General features: G+C 38.0%; 1 protein-coding gene across 1 annotated transcript in view; it reads left to right on the forward strand.

The window, feature by feature from the left end:
- Positions 1 to 347: 347 nt before the first annotated feature.
- The window catches only part of WDR36 (WD repeat domain 36), a 28,101-nt gene continuing 8,875 nt past the window's right edge, over positions 348 to 19,573 (forward strand). Inside the window, exons 1-16 of the mRNA XM_027880851.1 lie at positions 348 to 539; positions 2,279 to 2,306; positions 5,020 to 5,120; positions 5,619 to 5,736; positions 6,602 to 6,734; positions 8,312 to 8,366; positions 8,980 to 9,112; positions 10,070 to 10,245; positions 10,811 to 10,931; positions 12,897 to 12,962; positions 13,892 to 13,975; positions 14,493 to 14,647; positions 15,442 to 15,556; positions 16,743 to 16,908; positions 17,171 to 17,279; positions 18,010 to 18,089. Of these exons, the coding sequence (XP_027736652.1) occupies positions 393 to 539; positions 2,279 to 2,306; positions 5,020 to 5,120; positions 5,619 to 5,736; positions 6,602 to 6,734; positions 8,312 to 8,366; positions 8,980 to 9,112; positions 10,070 to 10,245; positions 10,811 to 10,931; positions 12,897 to 12,962; positions 13,892 to 13,975; positions 14,493 to 14,647; positions 15,442 to 15,556; positions 16,743 to 16,908; positions 17,171 to 17,279; positions 18,010 to 18,089 (1,787 nt within the window). The 5' untranslated portion in view covers positions 348 to 392. The remainder of the gene's footprint in view (positions 540 to 2,278; positions 2,307 to 5,019; positions 5,121 to 5,618; positions 5,737 to 6,601; positions 6,735 to 8,311; positions 8,367 to 8,979; positions 9,113 to 10,069; positions 10,246 to 10,810; positions 10,932 to 12,896; positions 12,963 to 13,891; positions 13,976 to 14,492; positions 14,648 to 15,441; positions 15,557 to 16,742; positions 16,909 to 17,170; positions 17,280 to 18,009; positions 18,090 to 19,573) is intronic.

The following is a 19,573-nucleotide window of genomic DNA, read 5'->3' on the forward strand; positions in this document are numbered from 1 at the left end:
GGCGCGGTGTCTCCTGCAGCCGGACTCGATGCTTTGTGAGGAGAAAGGGGATAACAAAGTGAAGAAAAAAAGGGGATTAAAAAAACTGAAAAAGGGGGTTAAAAGAAAACCCGAAAAATAAAACGGGATTTAAAAACCCGAAGAATAAAAGGAAAAGACGTGCAGTAGTGGCTGCGGGGAGTGTATGCGCGAGTGACGGTCTTCTGCGTGCCTCGGCGCGGGTGCGCGGAGCGGTGTTGCCGCTCGGGGGATGCGGGTGGGGTGAGCGGACCGCTTTCGGCAGCGCACGGTGGGGCGGGGCGGGCTGGCGGAAGGGGGGCGGGCGCTTCCTGCGGGAGGACGGGCGGGAGGCGGATGCGGACACGGGCAGGGACACGGACACGTGCGGTGCGATGTCGCGGGAGGGCGCGGGGCTGTTCGCCGGCTTCCGAGTGCTCGGCCGCTTCAGCGGACACGTCCCGCACGTCCTGCGCTACCACGGCCGGCACCGCGAGTTCTACGTGGCCACCGCCGTCGGGCGCAGCGTGCACACCTACAACGTGAGTACATCCCGGCCCCCGCGCCGCTTCCCCGGCATCCTGCCTCTTCCGGCCGTGCGGCGAGACTCGCTTCTTCACTCCACTTCCTCCCCTCCCCGACCTCCCTATTGTGATGCGGGAGGGTGTGCGGGGCCGCGGCGCCCCAGGTACCACGGCCCGGAGGGAGGAATGGATGGAGGCTGCTGGCTGAACAGGCCGGGAATGAGCCTGTTCAGCCGTGTGAGCAGCCCTGGCCGCTACAGCGTAGCGCATCCCGTTGCCTAAAAATGGGACTTAAAATTAAACTTTTAAGAACCAAATTTAAGAGTTTTAGAATTCAGGCATTGTTTATTACGACGCGCTGCATGGTCACAGCGCGCCGGCTGCCCTAGGAATCGTTTCGCCAAAGTGCACACCGAGGTATTTTTCACTACAGCTTGTATGTCTGCATTGCATGATTATTTATTTTTCATTCCCTGCATTCCTCTTATATATTCATGACATTTCCTAACATTTATTAGCATATATATATATGTCTTTGTAAGGTGTCTGGGGGTCTTTTCTGTGGCTGGAGCCCCCAAAACTCCAAGGGGCTACGTTGTGAAATACTTCAAGACAATGCACCTGCTTATGCGGTAACTGCTGCATCTGGCTGCCTCATTTTTTTCTCCTCATTGTTTCTTTAAATCATTTGGCCTGGCTTTCTGTAGTTTCTGTACTGTAAATACTGTCAATCCTTCCAGAGGAGCACACAGGTTCTGAGGCTTTTCCTCATTACAAAATGAATCAAAGCTCTCCTGCAGCAGGCATACCTGTGGGTTCGCATTTGAGGGCTGCACACATATTTTTTGAGGGGGTGGGAGGCAGGCAGTCAGATCCTATTAAAACTCCTGTGTGGAAGCAGATGAGCATAATTGAGTTCTGCCATATGAAAGTCTGTGATATAGGCTCTTTTCTTCTGTAAGTGCAGTCTTACAGAGTTAGTGCAGAGTTACGGTTGGAAGGGACCTCTGGATATCATCCAGTCCCACCACTCTGCCAGGGCAGGGTCACCTGGAGCAGGTGACACAGGAACGCATCCAGGTGGGTTTTGAATGTGTCCAGAGAAGGAAACTTCATGACCTCCCTGGGCACAGTCAAAGTATAATCAGTGTATAGAAACAGTAACTAAACAGAATGGAATTGAATCAAGTAATTACAGTGAACAGTAGAGTGCAGACAGCGTGGATCTTCCTCCACCTTTCTGCTGCTTTTTAGTGTTCACTTCTGTCATTCTCTTCACAGACTTTGAACTGAAGTAGTAATGATCATCAGTGGAAAAGATGCTTGCAACTAACGCAAATTCTACGTGAGCAGATATAAAATTAGAATACAGTGTGGTTGTGGTGAAAATAAAGTCAAAACAGAGGTGGTGTGGAAACTAAGATGCCCAAGCTCTGCAAGATGTTTCAACATGTCTTTAGTTTCCTGTGCATTAGGGTAAAATATATTAGGAATTTTTAATTAAGGAACTAAAATTAAGGAATACTTAATTTTACTGAGTGGCATTCTTTTTGCAAATGTTTGTCCCATTCCTTTTGACCTGCCGTCTGCATGCTTCTCAGTAGATGCTGTTGTAAACTAAGATGAATAGTTTTTCTGGTTTGTGAGGTATGCAAATAATTCTCATTCTGTATCATTCCTAGAATTTTTAATTTTTATTTATGGCAAATTCATTGCACCCAGTCACTAAAAACGCCTTTTGAACATTTTCGTTGCAGGTGAAGAAGCTTGGTATTGTTTCTGTGAGTAAGTATACGCAGATTGTTCATTCCTATCATTTGTGGGGTTTTTAACATGTTTGACATGTGCACTTGATTCTCAACTCAGAAGCAAAAAATAAATTGTATATTTTGTAATATTTACACTCAAATATGTTGAGAGGAGTCTCAGAAATATAGGATATCAACTGGGAAATAAGACTGCTGGTGAAACTGTAACTTAGTTTTCTTAGAGACATACCTTGTGAACCTTCTGTTCTTATCATCTTGGTTTTCCAAGAACACCATTAGGCCTTAAGGATTGAGCAGTGAATAAAAGTCAAGTATTAATTTATTGAATGATTTCAGATCCCTTTTTTTGATTGTTGTTTTTGTGCTTATTAGAAGACTGTTATAGGAGTTATATAAAATAATTACATGAAAAGAATACATATGGATGGGAATAGAAGTATTCAGGCAGTGTTAACAATTGGTTGTGCTGCTGGATACAAAGGATATGAGCTGATGGCCTGCCATTCCCTTGGCTGTTGGGAATAAAGAACTCTGGGTGTCGGTAGCAAGGGGGCCCATCTTCAGCACCATCACCAGCAGCCTGGGTGATGAGGCAGCATGCACTCTTAGGATAAGTTTGCAGATGATGCTGTCTTATAAGGAGTAGCTGACACCTAGAATGGTAGAGTTTCAGTCCAGGAAGCTGTTGGAAAACACTGAGTCCCTGGGACAACAGGGACCTCACCAAGTTCAGCAAGTGCAAGTGCAGAATCCTGCACATGGGACAGAACAAGCTGAGGAATGACTGGCTGCATGGCATCCTACTGAAAAGGAGCTGGGGCTGTGCTGGTACCGGGATGAGTGTGGACCAACAACACAGTAACTAGGAATAGGGCAAGCTGTGTATCAGGCTACATTAAGAATGCAGCCAGCAGATAAGGGGAGACTATTATTGTCCTGTACTTCATGCTGGTAAGGCCATTCCTGGACTGCAGTACCCGGTTAGTGTGGTTCTGCCTGTTCTGTCCCCCTTTCTCCTGCAGGAGGGATGCTGAGGAGCTGGAGAGTGTCAGGGCCTACAGCATGCAATATGAAAAGAGACACTGAAGTAACTGGGTCTGTTTAGTCTTAAGAAAGGAAAGATATAGGGTGACCTGAAGGCAGCCTGTTACCTTAAGGGTAATTAGATGGCAGGGCTGAAATTGTGGTAATGGCACTAGGAAAAGTAAAAAGCAGCAGCAACCACAGATTGCAGCTTGAGAGGGTCACGGTGGTGGGTAGGAAAAATGGCCTAGAGGTAACTGTAGTATGGTGTAGAGCTTAAGCAGAACTTCCCCAGAAGTGTTCAAGACTCAGCTGGGCATAGCTGCAGTTAACCGAACCTAGTACTGGTGATAGTCCAACTTTGGGGGGACCTGGTGGGATGTTGAACTGATTGATTTCCAAAGGTCCCTTTCAACTGCTGATTAGATGATTCAAAGGGATGCACACTGTCTTGAAAAGTAGGGGCTTCTGTCTACCATCAAGTTTTTACAGAGACCTCATAAATAAAATATTTTTCATTAAAAGAGCACCTGTAAACTTGAGAATAAGTTGTGTGCGGTTGCCACACAGCCGGGACTAGATTTAGAAGACCAGCTGTGCACAGTTAACAGCTGTAGACACATTAATGTAACTTCTGTTTTCAGCTTTCAAAATCATAAAAGCATTGCATATTCTGTTCAGTGAGCTACATCTTCTTACAGAAATAGTCTAAGCTTTTTGAGAAATTGAGATGTTTATGTATAGTATTGTGATTGAAAAAAATAATGGTGTGCCTCTCTATGTGCTGATGTTCGTTGGTTGGTGCTCTGAACTTTTTAATTGGAGTCTGCCTAAAACTGTCTTAGCCTAAAAGCAGACTTCATACAGCTCATGTGGAGTACCTCTAACTTGGCTGTAAGTCTAAGTCACTTCAGACGTGCTGTGGGAAGATGTTTGTTATGTTCAAACAAATTAAACCTGGAGTGCAACCTTTTTTATTTTCTTAGTTAGTCCTCAGTTTTATCCTTTTGAAGCTGTGCTGAAGTACAGCAAAGGTACTGGTTTCTTTGTGTCTGATAATAATTCATAGTACAAAGCAACATTGTGAGGAAGGCTGATGTGTGATCTTGCAAGTTTTTGTCGTAGATATACTCAGTTATTTTTGATCTTTTGTTTCTCTGTACAGTTGTTAAGTGCTGCAGTTTGCATTTTTATATTTCCCTTGTTGAGAGTATTTTTTTCTACAGTATATTTTTCGGTTTTCTACCATTTGAGACCACACCAGCAGTTTCTCAGTGGGATCTGGAACTTAGACTCATTTCCCTTTTGAGCTACTAAAGTAGCAGATCCCAACAGTAGATACTCCTTGTGAACCAGTCACGAGGTGGTGAGTGAGATGTATTCTTAGGGCAGTAAATTCCCAGTTTCTTTACCTGTGATCAGGAAACAGTGATAGATACCTTCACTTTAAGTGAAAGTTCGGTAGTTTTATTTTTAAGTGTTTTTCAAAAAAACCACCTTGTGATCTACCAATCTGATGTTACTTATGATGTTGTCACCTCTGTAACGTTTTACAGTAATATTTGCATTCATCTGAAATGTGTGCATTTCTCTAAAATTCAACAAGAGAGCTTTCTTGGTGAGTCACTATGCTAGAGAAGTACACTGTGAGGCTTTCTCTTTTATTTTGAACCTGAGATTTGTTTATCTTTTCTTTTGTTTAACAGGTAATGCTTTACCACAAGACATTACATGTTTGGCAGCAGATCGCATGCTGATATTTGCTTCATACGACAATATTCTCCATGCTTTTGCCAGGAACAAAGAGGTTTTTATTAGTTTACTTATTGCTTTGTACAAGGCAGCTGTGTAGTGTTTGTGGTTTCAAGACAGTTGATTTTCTACAGATGTCTATTTCTGTAGATACTTAGTGCCTTCAATTTTAGGAAACAAACTGTAGAATAAAGAATAAAAAACTTAAAACAGGAGGGTATAAATGCAAATTCTGTGATGGCTGATCTGTGTTTTATGTATTAATTATAATAATTAAGTAGTTAAAGATAAAAAATAAAGTTGATAATTCACATAAGTAAATTAAAATTAAATAATGAAAAATATTTTGGTAGAATATTTTTGCCAGCAGTTTTAAATGTCAGATATAGTTATGTATCTTCCACTTCAAGTTGTGTGGCCTTTCCATGTTTTTTATTTAAACTTTTATTTAAACAGCTAACTGTTAGTCTGTTAGCTGTCCTCAGGTATTACATTAACATGATATGCTACCCTAACAACTTATATTGAAAGCATTTCTATTTTGAATTTATAGGTGGTTCATACCTATGAAGGTCACAAGGCAAGGATACACCTTCTACAGCCTTTTGGTGATCATGTCATCTCTGTGGATGTTGATAATGTTCTTATTGTTTGGAATATACAGTCAGAAGGTGAGAATCTCTTTTTTTACTACTTTGTAGGATAAGATTGTTAAACATTCATTAATTTGAAAAGCAGTTTTGTTACATGCATGTATTCCGAAGTAGTTAATTCTTAAAAAAGAAAATTCCTAAATGATAGTGCTACTCAGTTATTAATCTGAAGTCCTAATCCTGCAATAATATGTCATGAATAGATTCTGGACCACATTCAGAGACCCAGTAAGGTTCCATATAGGTGTAAGGAGAGAAAAGTTGTATGGAAATTATGTTTTAGTTTTCCATTTTCTGGTAAAGACTGTGGTACAGCAACTTTATCTCTGAAATTGTGTAATTCCTTTATATTTACCAGACTGGGTAAAACTAAATTCTAATGAATTATCTTCTGATTGTGTCAGCATCTTCTCATGCCATTGTCAAGTGGTTTATGAAATTGTGCTTCAGTGCCCCAAACTTTTTCCTTTAGAAAGCATTGTCATTGGCGTGACCAGGGTTATTCCATGGATCTTGGGCCTCAAAGGTGTCCGTAAACAGACTTTAACAATTTGAAGTTGCTATGACAAATAAAAGGCATGCTGATCAGATGAGGTGTTTTGCTCAGGCAGGAGCAGGAATCCCTGGGAAAGATACAAATCTCTACACTTCTGCCAGTACTGTACTAGGTAGGCTTATGGGGAAAACATGTACCTTGGAGCCAACAGGTGTTAAAATGGAAAGCTGAGCCTGTCCTGCTACACATTAGCTAATCCTTTAATGTAAGAAACACCAGTTACAGGATTTGTAAGTATCAGCTCTGCTTTTACATTTACAAAGCCTGCAGGTTTGTAGGTGTGGCTACACTAATACTGTTTCTTACTTTTTTTTTTTTTTTTTGCAGAAGAGTATCTTCAAGTGGATTTTGATAAAGCCACTTTTGTTGTTTCTGCACTTCTGCATCCCAGCACCTATTTGAATAAAATTCTCCTTGGTAGTCAACAAGGAAGCTTGCAGCTGTGGAATATTAGATCCAAGTAAGATGCTTAATAACTTGGCTACCCTTCATGCTCCAAATAGCTTTATATGCAACAAATAATACTGTTAAGTATTACATGTTTTGAACATGGAATCTTTTACCAAGTATTGGCAAAAGTTTTCAGTTGGTCTTTCTCCAGGAACAGAGAATGCTGCTGCCTTTCAGGTTGCGTGTTGTTTACTCTCCTTGCAAAATGTCAGGGGTTGTTCAGGATGTTGGTTTTTTTTTGTTCACATTTCTTGGAATCATATAGCTTTTCCATGAAAGCAATTAAAATAATAGTAAAAGCATGTTCAGGCCTTCTGCCTCCTTTCTTCCAAGCTTAATTTTTTAGTTGTTGTGGGTACAAGGAAGTGCTGACAGGTAGTGCGGAGGTATTTACTACCATTTGAGCATTACACTCAATTCAGAGTTGTGTAGACATGCTGTTGTCTCTGAGCATGTCCGAGTAGATCATCATTCATAATGTCAATATTTCCTGTCTAACAAGATCAGCTGCTTTTCTAACTAATGAAGGCTCTAAGGACACTGAGTTTCCCTGCATGTTAATGTACATACTGCAAATAGGTGTTAAGTCAGCTTGCTATTTTCATAACCGCTGCATACTGTTATTTCTTTTTGTTTCATATTCTAATGTTTTAAAGATGCCTTATAGGCTATATAAATCAGGAAATATGAATAACCTAACAATACAGAAAAGTAAATGTCTCTAGTAAATGTATTTTTACATCTCTTCAGTGCTTGTCACAGCATCTTGAGATGCAGTACATCCTAGATAGCAAAAAGTTTACCTTAGATGGCTTAATTTCTCTGTGAATCATATAAAAACTTATGGCACTGTTACTGCTCTTTTAGCAATATTGCTAGGTAAAGCACTGTATGTTTTTGGCTATTTGTTCCTTTCATAGATTATTTTGTAGATAGGAATGGAAAAGCTAGCCAAAAAAAAAAAATATTGAGGGGAAAGTTTTATTTTATCTGGCAAGAAAGGGAAGTGAGAGGTGGTAACATGACTGGTAGCAGTCTTTTAAGAATGTCGACCTGTACCTGTGCTGATAGAATAGATTTTAATTGTGTCCTTAAATAACATCTTCACAATTTCAGCCTTATTAAGTCCTGCATGACTACTTTGTCTGTGAGCAGTCCTGCTTCATATTTTGGCTGTTACCATGGCTGAAAGGAACAAGATGGGGTGTGCTTGTAATACATATTAGTGCCTTAATTTAGGGAAGTTGCTCTGCACATGAAGGATTTGATTCTATTAGAACTTGAATCAAGACTGGCTTTTTATGTTAATTTTGAGAATTCTGCAGAGGTGTGATCATGGCAGAAATCATGGGGAGCAACTGGCATAGAAGGGTCATCCTCCCTGTTCATGTCATGTAATTATGTCACTGTTGTGGAATTAATGCATGACATTAAATTTTTCAATGAAAATGAAGCATACATTTTCTTCTTAACCCTGCTTATTAGCGTCACAGGTTTTTTTTCTTTTATCTGATTTATAAGGACATTTTGTCATGGAAGATCTGCAAGAGTTAATTGATTTATGAGTTTTATGTGTTTGTTTTCCAGCAAACTCTTATACTCATTTCCAGGATGGGGCTTCGCAGTCACAACTCTTGCACAAGTTAGTACTTTTGTTGCCTTTATTTTCGTGCATAACTGGTCAGGAAGAACTGGCAGAAACAGTTTGTAAGATGCAAACTTGTATCATGCATGTAACTTCATTACACCAGTAGTTTTTTGCTAGATTTATTTTGCTTTGGAGGTTGATAACATGTAGATTTTTCTGATTCAAGAAAAGATTTTTTAAATTGTGTTCGCTGTATTTTTTTTAGATATAAAAATTAATTTAAACTTACTGGTAGCATTGATGACAGCTTTGAAAATGGTCAGCAGTTGTCCAGGATAAAACCTGTAAATGTGGAGGTGTGTGGCAGGGTATATAATGAATAATAACCAGACCTACTGGGCACTAAAGTGATCTGTTTCTCAAAGGATTCAGAGCTTCTGGAAACCAGTAGAGACTAAGCACAGAATTTTGCCTCTCTTTTGGTTTTTTTGTCATATCTTCAGTTTTGCATTACAGTGATATACATAGAATATCTCATGTGAGATTCCTTATTTTTGTTCTTTACTGTTTGTCCCAAACTTAGATACATTTTCTTGAATGTAGTGGTATTACCAGTGTAGGTGCAAGCTATTCCTTTTTCGTTTTAGTTGTTCAATTTTTCTTGCAGGCTCCAGCAGTGGATGTTGTTGCAGTCGGTCTTGTATCTGGTCATATCATTGTACATAATATTAAGTTTGATGAAACTCTGATGAAATTTCAACAAGACTGGGGCCCCATCACAGCAATATCTTTTCGTACAGGTAAGTCTTAGCATTTTTTAAGTGAAAATTTGTATAAAATCACTAAAACTAAGTGGGACACAGGAAATTTCGTTTTTGATAAAACATTTTAAAATCAAAATTTGTGCTGAGAGTTCTAGTTTTCAGAGGCTGAAAGTAATATAGAGAAGTTAGCAATAAGTAAGGGAGATCATGCATTTTCATCATGATTATAGTGGTGTTTTGTAGCATTTTTTTGTGCTCTGACTCAGTGCACAGCATTTTTGGAAAGAAAAGTTTGTTTACAATGTGCCAAGAGCTACAACAGTACAGTTATCAGAGTTAGTGCAGAGTAACCAGTACACCTTAGTTTGCTGTCCTAACCTACTTCTCAGCAATGTCTTGCCTCCCAAATAAAGTTAGAAGGTGTGTTAGTTAGAATGAAAGTTAATTGTGTGACTACTGAATGGATGTTACTGGGGAACACTCTTTATTTTCACAGCTTTTTCTTGGCTAACTAATTACTAAAGCTAGTTATTTTAATGTTGATCCTACCTATAGAGCTGTTGATACTGAATCTAGTCTCTCATTTGAAAAGAGAAACTTGCAAATCTTATCAGGATATAGATTGATGTAGACCCTGCTGAGGATGAGTGCTACTGGAGAAAATTGTGAAAAGACTTTTGAGAATAGAATGTGTCAATATGTCTTGTGCTTTCAAGCAAAACTTCTACCACTTACTGCTGGATTTAGATATTTTGTTATCTGATATGAAAAAAATCCTGGTTTTGTTGTAAGTGAGCTTTGCCTCTTTTCTGATTGAAATACTAGAGTGTGACAATAAAAACATATTTATAGCATCTATTAGAGGGAGTTTTTGTGTGTGTGTGTGTGTTATTTTAGCTTTTTCTTCATCAGTTCTGCATCAGTTTGAGGATGTGAGAAGTCAATAAGGACGTACTGAATGTCAGTAAACAAACTTTTTTTTTTTTTGAGCAGATGGACACCCAGTAATGGCAGCTGGCAGCCCAGTTGGACACATTGCTTTGTGGGATCTAGAAGACAAGAAACTGATGTGTCAGATGCAAGATGCCCATTCCACAGCAATAGCTGGCATGTCATTCGTCCCTGGAGAGCCACTTCTTATTACTAATGGTGCTGATAATGCTCTACAGGTGAGTTACAAGAGCTGCTGCTGTCTGCTGTTACCTTTTTCTTCTCTGGATGACCTGCAAAGTGTAAATGTTTAGTTTGGATCTGAAGTAACAGTTCTCAAATGAAACAAATACAGAAAAACTCAAGTTGCTGGTTCCTCAGCTAGACTGTAGTTTAAAGATTTGCTGTCATGGTGCCATTACTTCATTTACTGGTTCATAGTAGCCTTGAAGAACAAAGCTTAGGATCCACTTTTCCAGATCCATACTATGTATCATGGTACACTATCCTAAATGTTCATCCATTTTTATAACGTTTTGGATCACAAGCAGTTGCTGTTGATAAAAATCCCTTGTGCTGGGTGTCTTCTGGTGCCATCAGCCTCTGATGGAGGGGTGGAATGAACAGCAGGAAACAGTTAGTTGCTGTGACAGAAACTTCCAGAGTTTTAGAAGGAAGGGTGAAAGCCAGCATTTGAAGTTCGCTGCACTAGCTCCTAGCTGAACCTGTTCCAATGAACTGAGATGCAATTACTGGCAGGGCAATGTTTATCAGCCTTGTTTCTCTGCTTATTTTGGGATGCAGGTGTGGATTTTTGATGGACCTGGTGGTACAGGTCGTGTATTGAGAAGCCGAAAGGGACACAGTGCACCACCAACAAAAATCAGATACCATGGACAAAATGGAGAGCAAATTCTTAGTGCAGGTATGAGTCCTTATACCTTATTCTTGTTTATCAGCCTGATTTCTTGCTGTGATAAAGAAAATGCACAGAGCTGTCTTTATTTTATTAATAAACTAGATTATATTTCATATGTTGTATATATGTATTTATAAAACATAGTAAGTAGTTAATGTAGACAGTGTCATTTATTACTGTAGCAAACTATTTCACTTAAGCTGAAACGTTTGAAGTGGAATAGCATAGGAGCCGCTTTTATCATCTGTATTTATGTATTTGATAAATAAAAATTGTTTTGTTATCTCCTGAGAAACTATGAGCTGGTCAAAATGAAAACCGGTAACACCTAGGGAAATCTGTTTGTGACAGGAAAAAAATAAATGCATGATGCATTTAGTAACTGAGAGGAGCCACACTGCTTTTCCCTCTATTTTGAGCAAGCTGTACTGTCTCTGTAATTTATTACAGCTCAGTTGTGTCTGTATTATATATTTTCCAGGTTGCTTCTTAACTCTTTCTAGAAAGGTAAAAATGCATGACTGCCCTTCCTTAGAAACTAGTATACTTAAAAACCTCTAAAAGGACCCCTCAGGAAATGATGTGCTAGATCAGACTGTTTTGTACTCCAGAGCACTTAAGTAATGGAGTGGTGGAGACTCTTCACCTAGTCTTTACTTACTGCTAAGCAGTGAATTGTTTACATGGGCAACATTTGATAACATTACACTACATTTTGATGAAATGTTACACCTAGTATGGCACAGCAGTACATGATGCTAAAACTACCTACTAACATCTCTTACTGGCCATCCAACTAGTAACTTGGATTCAAGGGGCAGGTTTCTTGACAGTAATTCAGCTCACTCCAGGTAAATCAGAGTATTCATTAAATGTTTCTTAACCAATCTTCACATTTGCTTTTGGAGTTTACTGCAAAACATATGGAGAGGATCCAGAGGCAACCACTAAAATGAAAAGGATCTCAAGCTCTGAGATCTGATGCATCTGCAGTGTGAAACTTCACTGTTGTCACAGACTTTCCTTCTGCTTAACCCTTCTCCCAGTTCCCCGTACACAGATCCTAACTTACTTCTCCATCACAGCAGCAAGGAAAGGTTGCTAGAATAGTATAATTGTTCAATTGTTTTTCAGATTCTTTAAGTTCACTTTGACTAATTTTCTGTTTCTTTACTTATTTGGAGTAGTAAAAGTGTGTTGTAATTCTTGTGATTTTTAAGAATCATCTCAATGCCTTTAATTTTGTGTGTGTTGTGCAGTTTTATTTCCTGTTGGGTTTTAGCTCTGCCTTGTCCATGTTTCCCCCACCAAGTGGATCTGTTTGCTAGTTTCAAGTTTGAGCTTTCTGTCCCTATAATAAATTCCTATGAGTTCTGTGAACATTGGTCATTGGGTAGAGTAGGAATGTCCCATTAGTGTCCTGGTTACAGGAAAGATGAACAACCTAGCTTTTACCATTTTTGTTTGGGTTAGCTTGCTGAGTAACCTGGGTGTAGTTCTTAATCAGTCACAGCATGTATTGGTTAGAAAAACAAAGGAACGAATGTTGTAGTTGGTAAAGGAAGTATATAGGATCATGAGAAAGATTTGGAAGTATTATGGAGGTATTTGAAGGATTCAACACTTTATTTATTGCTCTCATCATTGAAAGCTGGGTACAGCTAGATATTGTGGTGGAGAAAGGAGAGGGGACAGAGGAACTAACATGGAAAAGGTGTCCATAAAGAGGTATCATTCTGATTATGTATGGGGCAAAACTGTAGGAATGGGATGTAGACCATAGAAAACTAGGCTTCTTTAGTTATGCTGCTTATAGTATATCTGTATTTTTTTCTTGGACCAGAATTTTTCGTAAATGTTTTATTATGGTGTTTGAGGTTGCTTATTGCTTATCCTTTCATTTTCATTTCTCGAGCAGATTATGTATAAGTTGATTTTTGCCCTTTTCTACTCTCTGCTAATTTTTATCAGGTCAAGATGGAACACTGCAGTCCTTTTCAACAGTGCATGACAGGTTCAATAAAAGTTTAGGACGTGGTGAGTATTTCAGTCAAAGTACAAGTATTGGTGAAAAAAAGCTCTGAGAAGTGTTTATGTAAATGTTAAACAGACCTTATTTTCCCTTTAACTGTTGTATAAAAATTAGTCATCTCGGTTGTTCTGTAAACTCAGTCCTTCCTGCAAAGTTTACTCTCAGATTTGTTTGTACTTAAAAAAAGTAATTTCCGTAGCCTGGCACTGTATGCTTCTTCACTGTGGGAAATGTTGGGCATGACTTTTGTATTTAAAATGTATAAGGCATTAACTGACATTTCAGTGTGTAATTACAACTTTTTACTGTATTCTCCTTCTATTCAGTTGACTAAATTGATATTTCATGACTTGAGTTCCTTTGATCTAATGTAGACTTTAACTTAAGCACATCTTGCACACAATGCCATGATATAGTTTGGAGAGCAAGGATCAGAAAGACTAAAATAATTCTTAGTTTTAAATGTTTATCTATATGGTTATATATGTATTTAAATCTATTTGAAAAGACGTATGCAGATTAATTGGTTTTGTATATATATCCTTTGGGTATAAATTTGAAATTCCCAACTCTTTGGTGATTGAAGGGGCTGGGTGTTATATATTGCTTTGTATAGTCATGTCTGTATGACCATAGTTTTAGCTGTAATAGGGAAACTTCTGCGTCAAGATTTCAGCACAAGATCCTGGAACAAATAGGTTGTGTAGTACATCTGGGTAAAAGGCTGGTGGTGATTTGCTCAGCATCACATGAATGTTGACAGGAGCTCTAATACTATTCTTAGCTTTTCAAACCCTAGGGAATAGCACTGCTGTGTTTATGTAAGCCAGATTTTTCTGTTTAATAGGAACGTTATATTTTGTTAACATTCCTTTTTAAACCATTATTCTCATTTCTCCTCATGAAACTGTGTCATTTAACTTCTATTTTAAAGGTTCAATTAACAAAAAGAAATCAAAAAAGAAAGGTCTTAGGCTTGACACGATGGCACTTCCACCAATTACAGCCTTTGCTTCTGGTAAGTGGTTTTTGAAGTACATTACAGAGTAAATGTAAGTACAGTATCATCATGTAGTTGTTTTGTCTTTTAACCGTCAAGACACTACTGTTTTGAAAGCTCGTGCTATAATAAGATCAGATTAGAGAGTGTTTGTGGCCTTTCGTAAGCTGTTGACAGGTTAAAATTATGTTTTATTTGGTAAAGTTTTCCAGTATTTCAAAAAGAGCATTTTCTTTCAAATGTCTGTCTTACTCTTTGGCAATTTCAAACTGCATAGGCTAAAACATACAAAGACATAAATCATAATATCTAAAAAAATGCTTGTGGTTCTTTAAGCAATTTAGTTGCACTACCACATGCACAACAGTTTGCCAGTTGTTTTTTCTGTATGGCAGCCTTTCAACTGTGCAACAAGAACACTAAGTATGAACTTTTCTTTCTAAAGTTATTTCAAAATACTCTTTTCTAAGATATCAGAAAAGCTTGTTTGACATTTGAATTACTCTTTGTAAAAGGACTATATGTTACATTTCAGAAGTGGCACATCAGAGTGACTGGGATGGTATTATTGCCTGCCATCAAGGGTATATAACCTGTACAACCTGGAACTATCAGAAAACTTCCATGGGAGCTCATAAACTGAGGCCAGAGGAGTTTAGCAAATACAAGCCTATTGATATATATGCAACAGTAAGTTTATTTCGTATAATGTTTCTTCAGCTTTACAGTCTATGTAAAATGCTTTACAACTTGAGTTGGACACAATGACATTGTGTTGAACCCACAGTGAAGGCAATACAAATGTTTACTGAGCTTTACCTGCGTCTTAGACAAATAGTTACTGTGGCACACTTCATGTGCTAGGCGTTCAGCAACTCCTATATCTTGTGATAACTACTAAACATAAGGTCAGAAAAACAATTTAAGTGGTAGATTATTAAATAAAGTCAGTCGTAAATACCTGCTTTTCTTTTGGCTACTGGATTGCTTTGGACTGTATCTTTCCAAAGACAGCTAGACCATTGTTTCTTTATTTCTTGCTGTTTAAACTTTGGGTGAACTCACCTTATTTTGTGTGCCATGGGCCGTATGGACATTCAAAGAGGCATGCAGTCGCCAGGCTTACACTTTATCTTAGGAACTGAATTTGTGAATGTCTTGATTTTTTGGGTTACAGTGTTGATATTATTACATATGGCTTCTGATGGATGTCACTAAACTTTCATAACAAAGCAGTGCCCTTTTTATTACATACATGTTGCTATTTGCTTATCTTAAGAGCTCTCCCTGTACTTTTTTGAGATGTAAGTTGTTGTTTCTGTGCAGGTTTCCTTGAAGAAGTCTAATAAAAATGTGTTAGTATTTTGTGTTCCTGATATGCTACATATCATCTAATAACCTTGCTATGATATACACTCAAAGAATCCTTTTTCATAGGTTCTTTGTTTTGTTTTGCCTTTTTTTTTTTTTAATTCCCTTGAAAGGCAGTTGATATTACCTCATGTGGTAACTTTGCTGTGATTGGCATGTCAACTGGACAGGTGGATGTGTATAACATGCAGTCTGGCATTCACAGAGGGCGTTATGGCAAAGAAAAAGGTAAGGATTGTTAGACTTTTAAAATACTGGCTCTGGAAAGAACAGCAATAACCTGTTGTTCTGTCATCTAAGATACTTAACATAGATTCTGAGTTGAATTTGGAATCTTTTCAGTGTCTCTAATTACTCTACACTGTCCTATGTTGCACTGTAGTCAGAAACCTGATTTGAAGGACAGGATCCTTGCTAGTTTTAACAGCTCTGATGTTAGCATATCCTTGGTTTTAATTAACACAAAATTATCAGTTCCAAAATGGTTAGCACCAAAAGAGCCTCTGCTCTTTTTGAGATAATCACCTTTCTTGGCTTCTAGTTACAAGGTTTTATCTCTGAGGTAAATTTTCCCATCTGTTTTGTGTTCCCTGCTTAAAAATTAAAGAATATTTTACATGAGTGGGAAATTAATGTCCTAAACAAGTCTATTTCTTTGCATATGGTATTATTTTTAATTATCCAGCTGCAATGTGACAGTGTTCTGACATTTCCTTTTAATGGTTGCACACATATATATTTCATGTCATGTATCTTCATGCATGGTTTTTGGTGCTCAAGATTTGAATGTTTTGTTGTGGAAACAAGGAAAGAATCCTTAACATTACTGGATTTCTGTAAGTCATCTAGCATAGGAAACGTGAAGTGGTCTCCTAATAAAATAGTCGGTTGGTAACAGGATGAGTTTTCTAATTTTATTTACTGGCCAGTAGCTCTAGGTATAAATTAAGAAATAAAATTAATTCAAACCCAGAGGAGCTATGTCTTGTCTTTATACTGCAGCGTAAAGTAGCCTTTACTTCCAGACTTTGTGCCAGATCTAAAATTGTAAATTTTTTTTTTAGTGGTCTGGCCTCCTGGAGGCATTCCAAAAGTGATTCAAAAAGTCTCTCAAATATCAAACTCACAAAATCTCCCCCAACTGAAAACAGAAATATGAGCTAATAGCTTCAGCTGCTCACAAATTTTTTCTTGTATTCTGGGTGTTTACTTGAAAGCAGTTTGGTTTCTGTACAGGTTAAAAAAAAATAATATTGGAGCAGTCTTCTCAAGTGGCTTTAGAATTGTTTGTCATTTCCTTACTACTCATTCAGTGTAGTTAGGCAAAGACATACAGAATAGTGTTTGGCATTCAGCTGATTTCTACGCTAAGTTTAGATTCTGAAATAATACTCTCTTTTCTCTTGATTTGCAGCACATGAAGGGGCTATTAGAGGGGTAGCAGTGGATGGATTAAACCAGCTGGTAATCACAGCTGGTAATGAAGGATTAATTAAATTTTGGAAATTCAAAACTAAAGAGCTAGTTTACTCCACTGAACTTTCTTCTTCTCCAAGTGCAATTCTGCTTCACAGAGATAGGTAAGAAACTGAAGCTGTTCCATGTGCATGTTTGTCTGAAATGGCAACCAGTGTTCTAATTTAGCTAACGTATTTGATGCTTTGAAATATAACTGACTACTAGACACAAAACAAAATTATTATAAGACATTTTATTAGACTGAAGGAATGCAATACTGATATTATCCGAAACTATTTTAGGATAAAAGGTACCTGAAGCAACGTTAGGATATTTTTTGTCTCTGGAGTATTCATTAACATATGTGTTAATATTTCTTGGCAGTGGTATTCTGGGAATTGCTTTTGATGACTTCAGTATTAGTGTTTTGGATATAGAAACCAGGAAGATTGTCAGGACATTCTCAGGGCACCATGGACGGATTAATGACATGGTAATTGTTAACTCATTTTCTGTAAACGTGACATAGATACCTAATTAATTTTAAAGATAATTAATTTCTCTGCAGGCATTAAGTCACTGAGTATTATATTCAGCTGTAAATTGTAGAGTTGTAGTTCAGCTCTATAACAGTTTTGGCCATGTTAGTTTTCAAGTTAAAATGTAAAGTGTTGGAATGGCCATCTTATTTTTAATGTACTGTGGGATTTTACAGTGACTTTGCCAGAAGCTGATTTTGGGTCAAACAAAACAAAGCATTAGGAATAATAAAAACTACGTTGAGAAGCAGAGTTGTACAGGAGTCTCAGCTGGGTACATAGAAGACATGAGTCAGGTGTAAACAGATCTGAGATTATGCAACACACTGACAATTCATTATTTACGTCTTATGTAGTAGTGTTTTATAGAGTTCATTGCAGTAGTTTTTAATTCTAAATGATACTAAATGAGTATTTATTTAATTTTTTCAATTTTATGCTTAGTGGTTTTCATCATTAACAGTCAAAACACTTTGGTCCTTACTTTTATTAGTCAGATCTATCCTGTGTCATATATTTAAACATGTTCGGAAATAGCTTTTCTCACTTTAAACAGTGTGTTGTTAGTTTTGGTTTATGGTCAGACCATTTCATCCCAGTTTTAGGCAGCAGTCTAATCTTGACAGTGCCTCCTGTAGGGACTGGCTTGTCCATTGTGCCATTAAATTGTCTGGGTTTTTTTAGACTTTCAGTCCTGATGGTCGTTGGCTAATAACTTCATCAATGGACTGCACCATTAAGACTTGGGACCTTCCCTCTGGATGGTGAGTCACTTTAAAAGCATATAGCAGAAATAATAATCTCATGTCTGATAAATGGCAAAAAGCCTTCTGGCTTGGTTATTTGTCACCAGCTTGTGCTATGTGATATTCAAAGTTGCATGTGGTATAACAATATATATAAAATACCCAGTATTTTAGTTGTGTCCAATGCCAGACCCTTTTTTTGGATCTGCAGAATAACAGCATCTGGAAGATGGGTTGAGGACGTCTGGATCTTTTCTGTAGTGTTAGTGAGTTTTAATTTGTTCTTTGTCTAGAACCAGCACTATAATCTAAAGGTCAAGAGGTTGCTTAAACTGAATTGCATTGTGATATGCTGAAGTATTCATGGAATCGTAGAGTGGTTTGAGTTGGAAGTGAGCTTCAAAGATCTAGTCCAACTACCCTGATGTGGAACAGGGACTTCTTTCACTAGACCAGGTTACTTAAAGCCCCATCCAACCTGGCCTTGAGCACTTCCAGGGATTGGCCATCCACAGCTTGTTTGTGCAGCCTGTTCCAGTGCTTCACCACCATCATCATAAAAAATTTCTACCTTATATCCAACATAAACCTACACCCTTGTAGTTCAACACTGTTGGCCCTTGTCCTCTCAATCTTTCTTACAAGCCCCCTGTAAATACTGAAAGGCCACAAGGTTGTCTCCCCAGAGCCTTCTGTTCCCCAGGTTGGACCATACCAGCTCTTTCCGCTTCATAGGAAATGTGTTCCAGTCATTTTCCTGGACCTGCTCTAACTTCATATCTATCTTGTGCTGGGAGCCCCAGAGTTGGATGCAGTACTCCAGCTGGTTTTGTAAATAGAAGCCTGTTTTCACTTACATTCATTTTAGCACACAATAAGGCCTTACATCAGTTATATTTTAAATTGCAACTGCCAAAATTCTCTTGCATGATCCACTGTGAGTAGGCTTCTCCCAGAATAAAATTTGGCTGAGAAATATGTGAGTGCACACAGGAAGTTCAGGAGCCCAGAAAAAAACAAGCTGAAAAGTAACTTAGAGTTATATCAGTGCATTCTTTTAGCAGCACATCAGATAGATTTCTTTTTTTGAAGTAATTTAAGGTAGTGCTATGCAGTGTACAGTTCTGGTGGTCACTAAATGGTTTCACTGGAATTGACTACTTGATATAGTGTGGTGAGTAATTTTGTATACTGTTAAAAATTTTACTTCAACACACAAAAGTGTGTTGAGTATCAACAAACAAATCACCTGTTCTTACATGATGAATGACACTAGTCTAAAATAGGAAAGGATGGACATTAAGTGTTGGCTTTCCAGTATAAATGGGAAGAAAATTAACACTCTGTTTGGACTTCATCTTTCTAACGCTCTTTCCCTTCCAAAATAATATACCTCCAAAAAAATTGCAGTATTAATTAATATCAGTTACTTGTATCTTTCATTTCTTTGATAACATAACACTTTGCAGTAATAATCTTTTCATAACGTTTTTAAAAGTACC

The sequence above is a fragment of the Empidonax traillii genome, unplaced genomic scaffold (assembly GCF_003031625.1).
Source record: "Empidonax traillii isolate 1590-97213 ecotype Southwest subspecies unplaced genomic scaffold, ASM303162v1 scaffold75:size1520028, whole genome shotgun sequence".
NCBI classification, from domain to species: domain Eukaryota; kingdom Metazoa; phylum Chordata; class Aves; order Passeriformes; family Tyrannidae; genus Empidonax; species Empidonax traillii.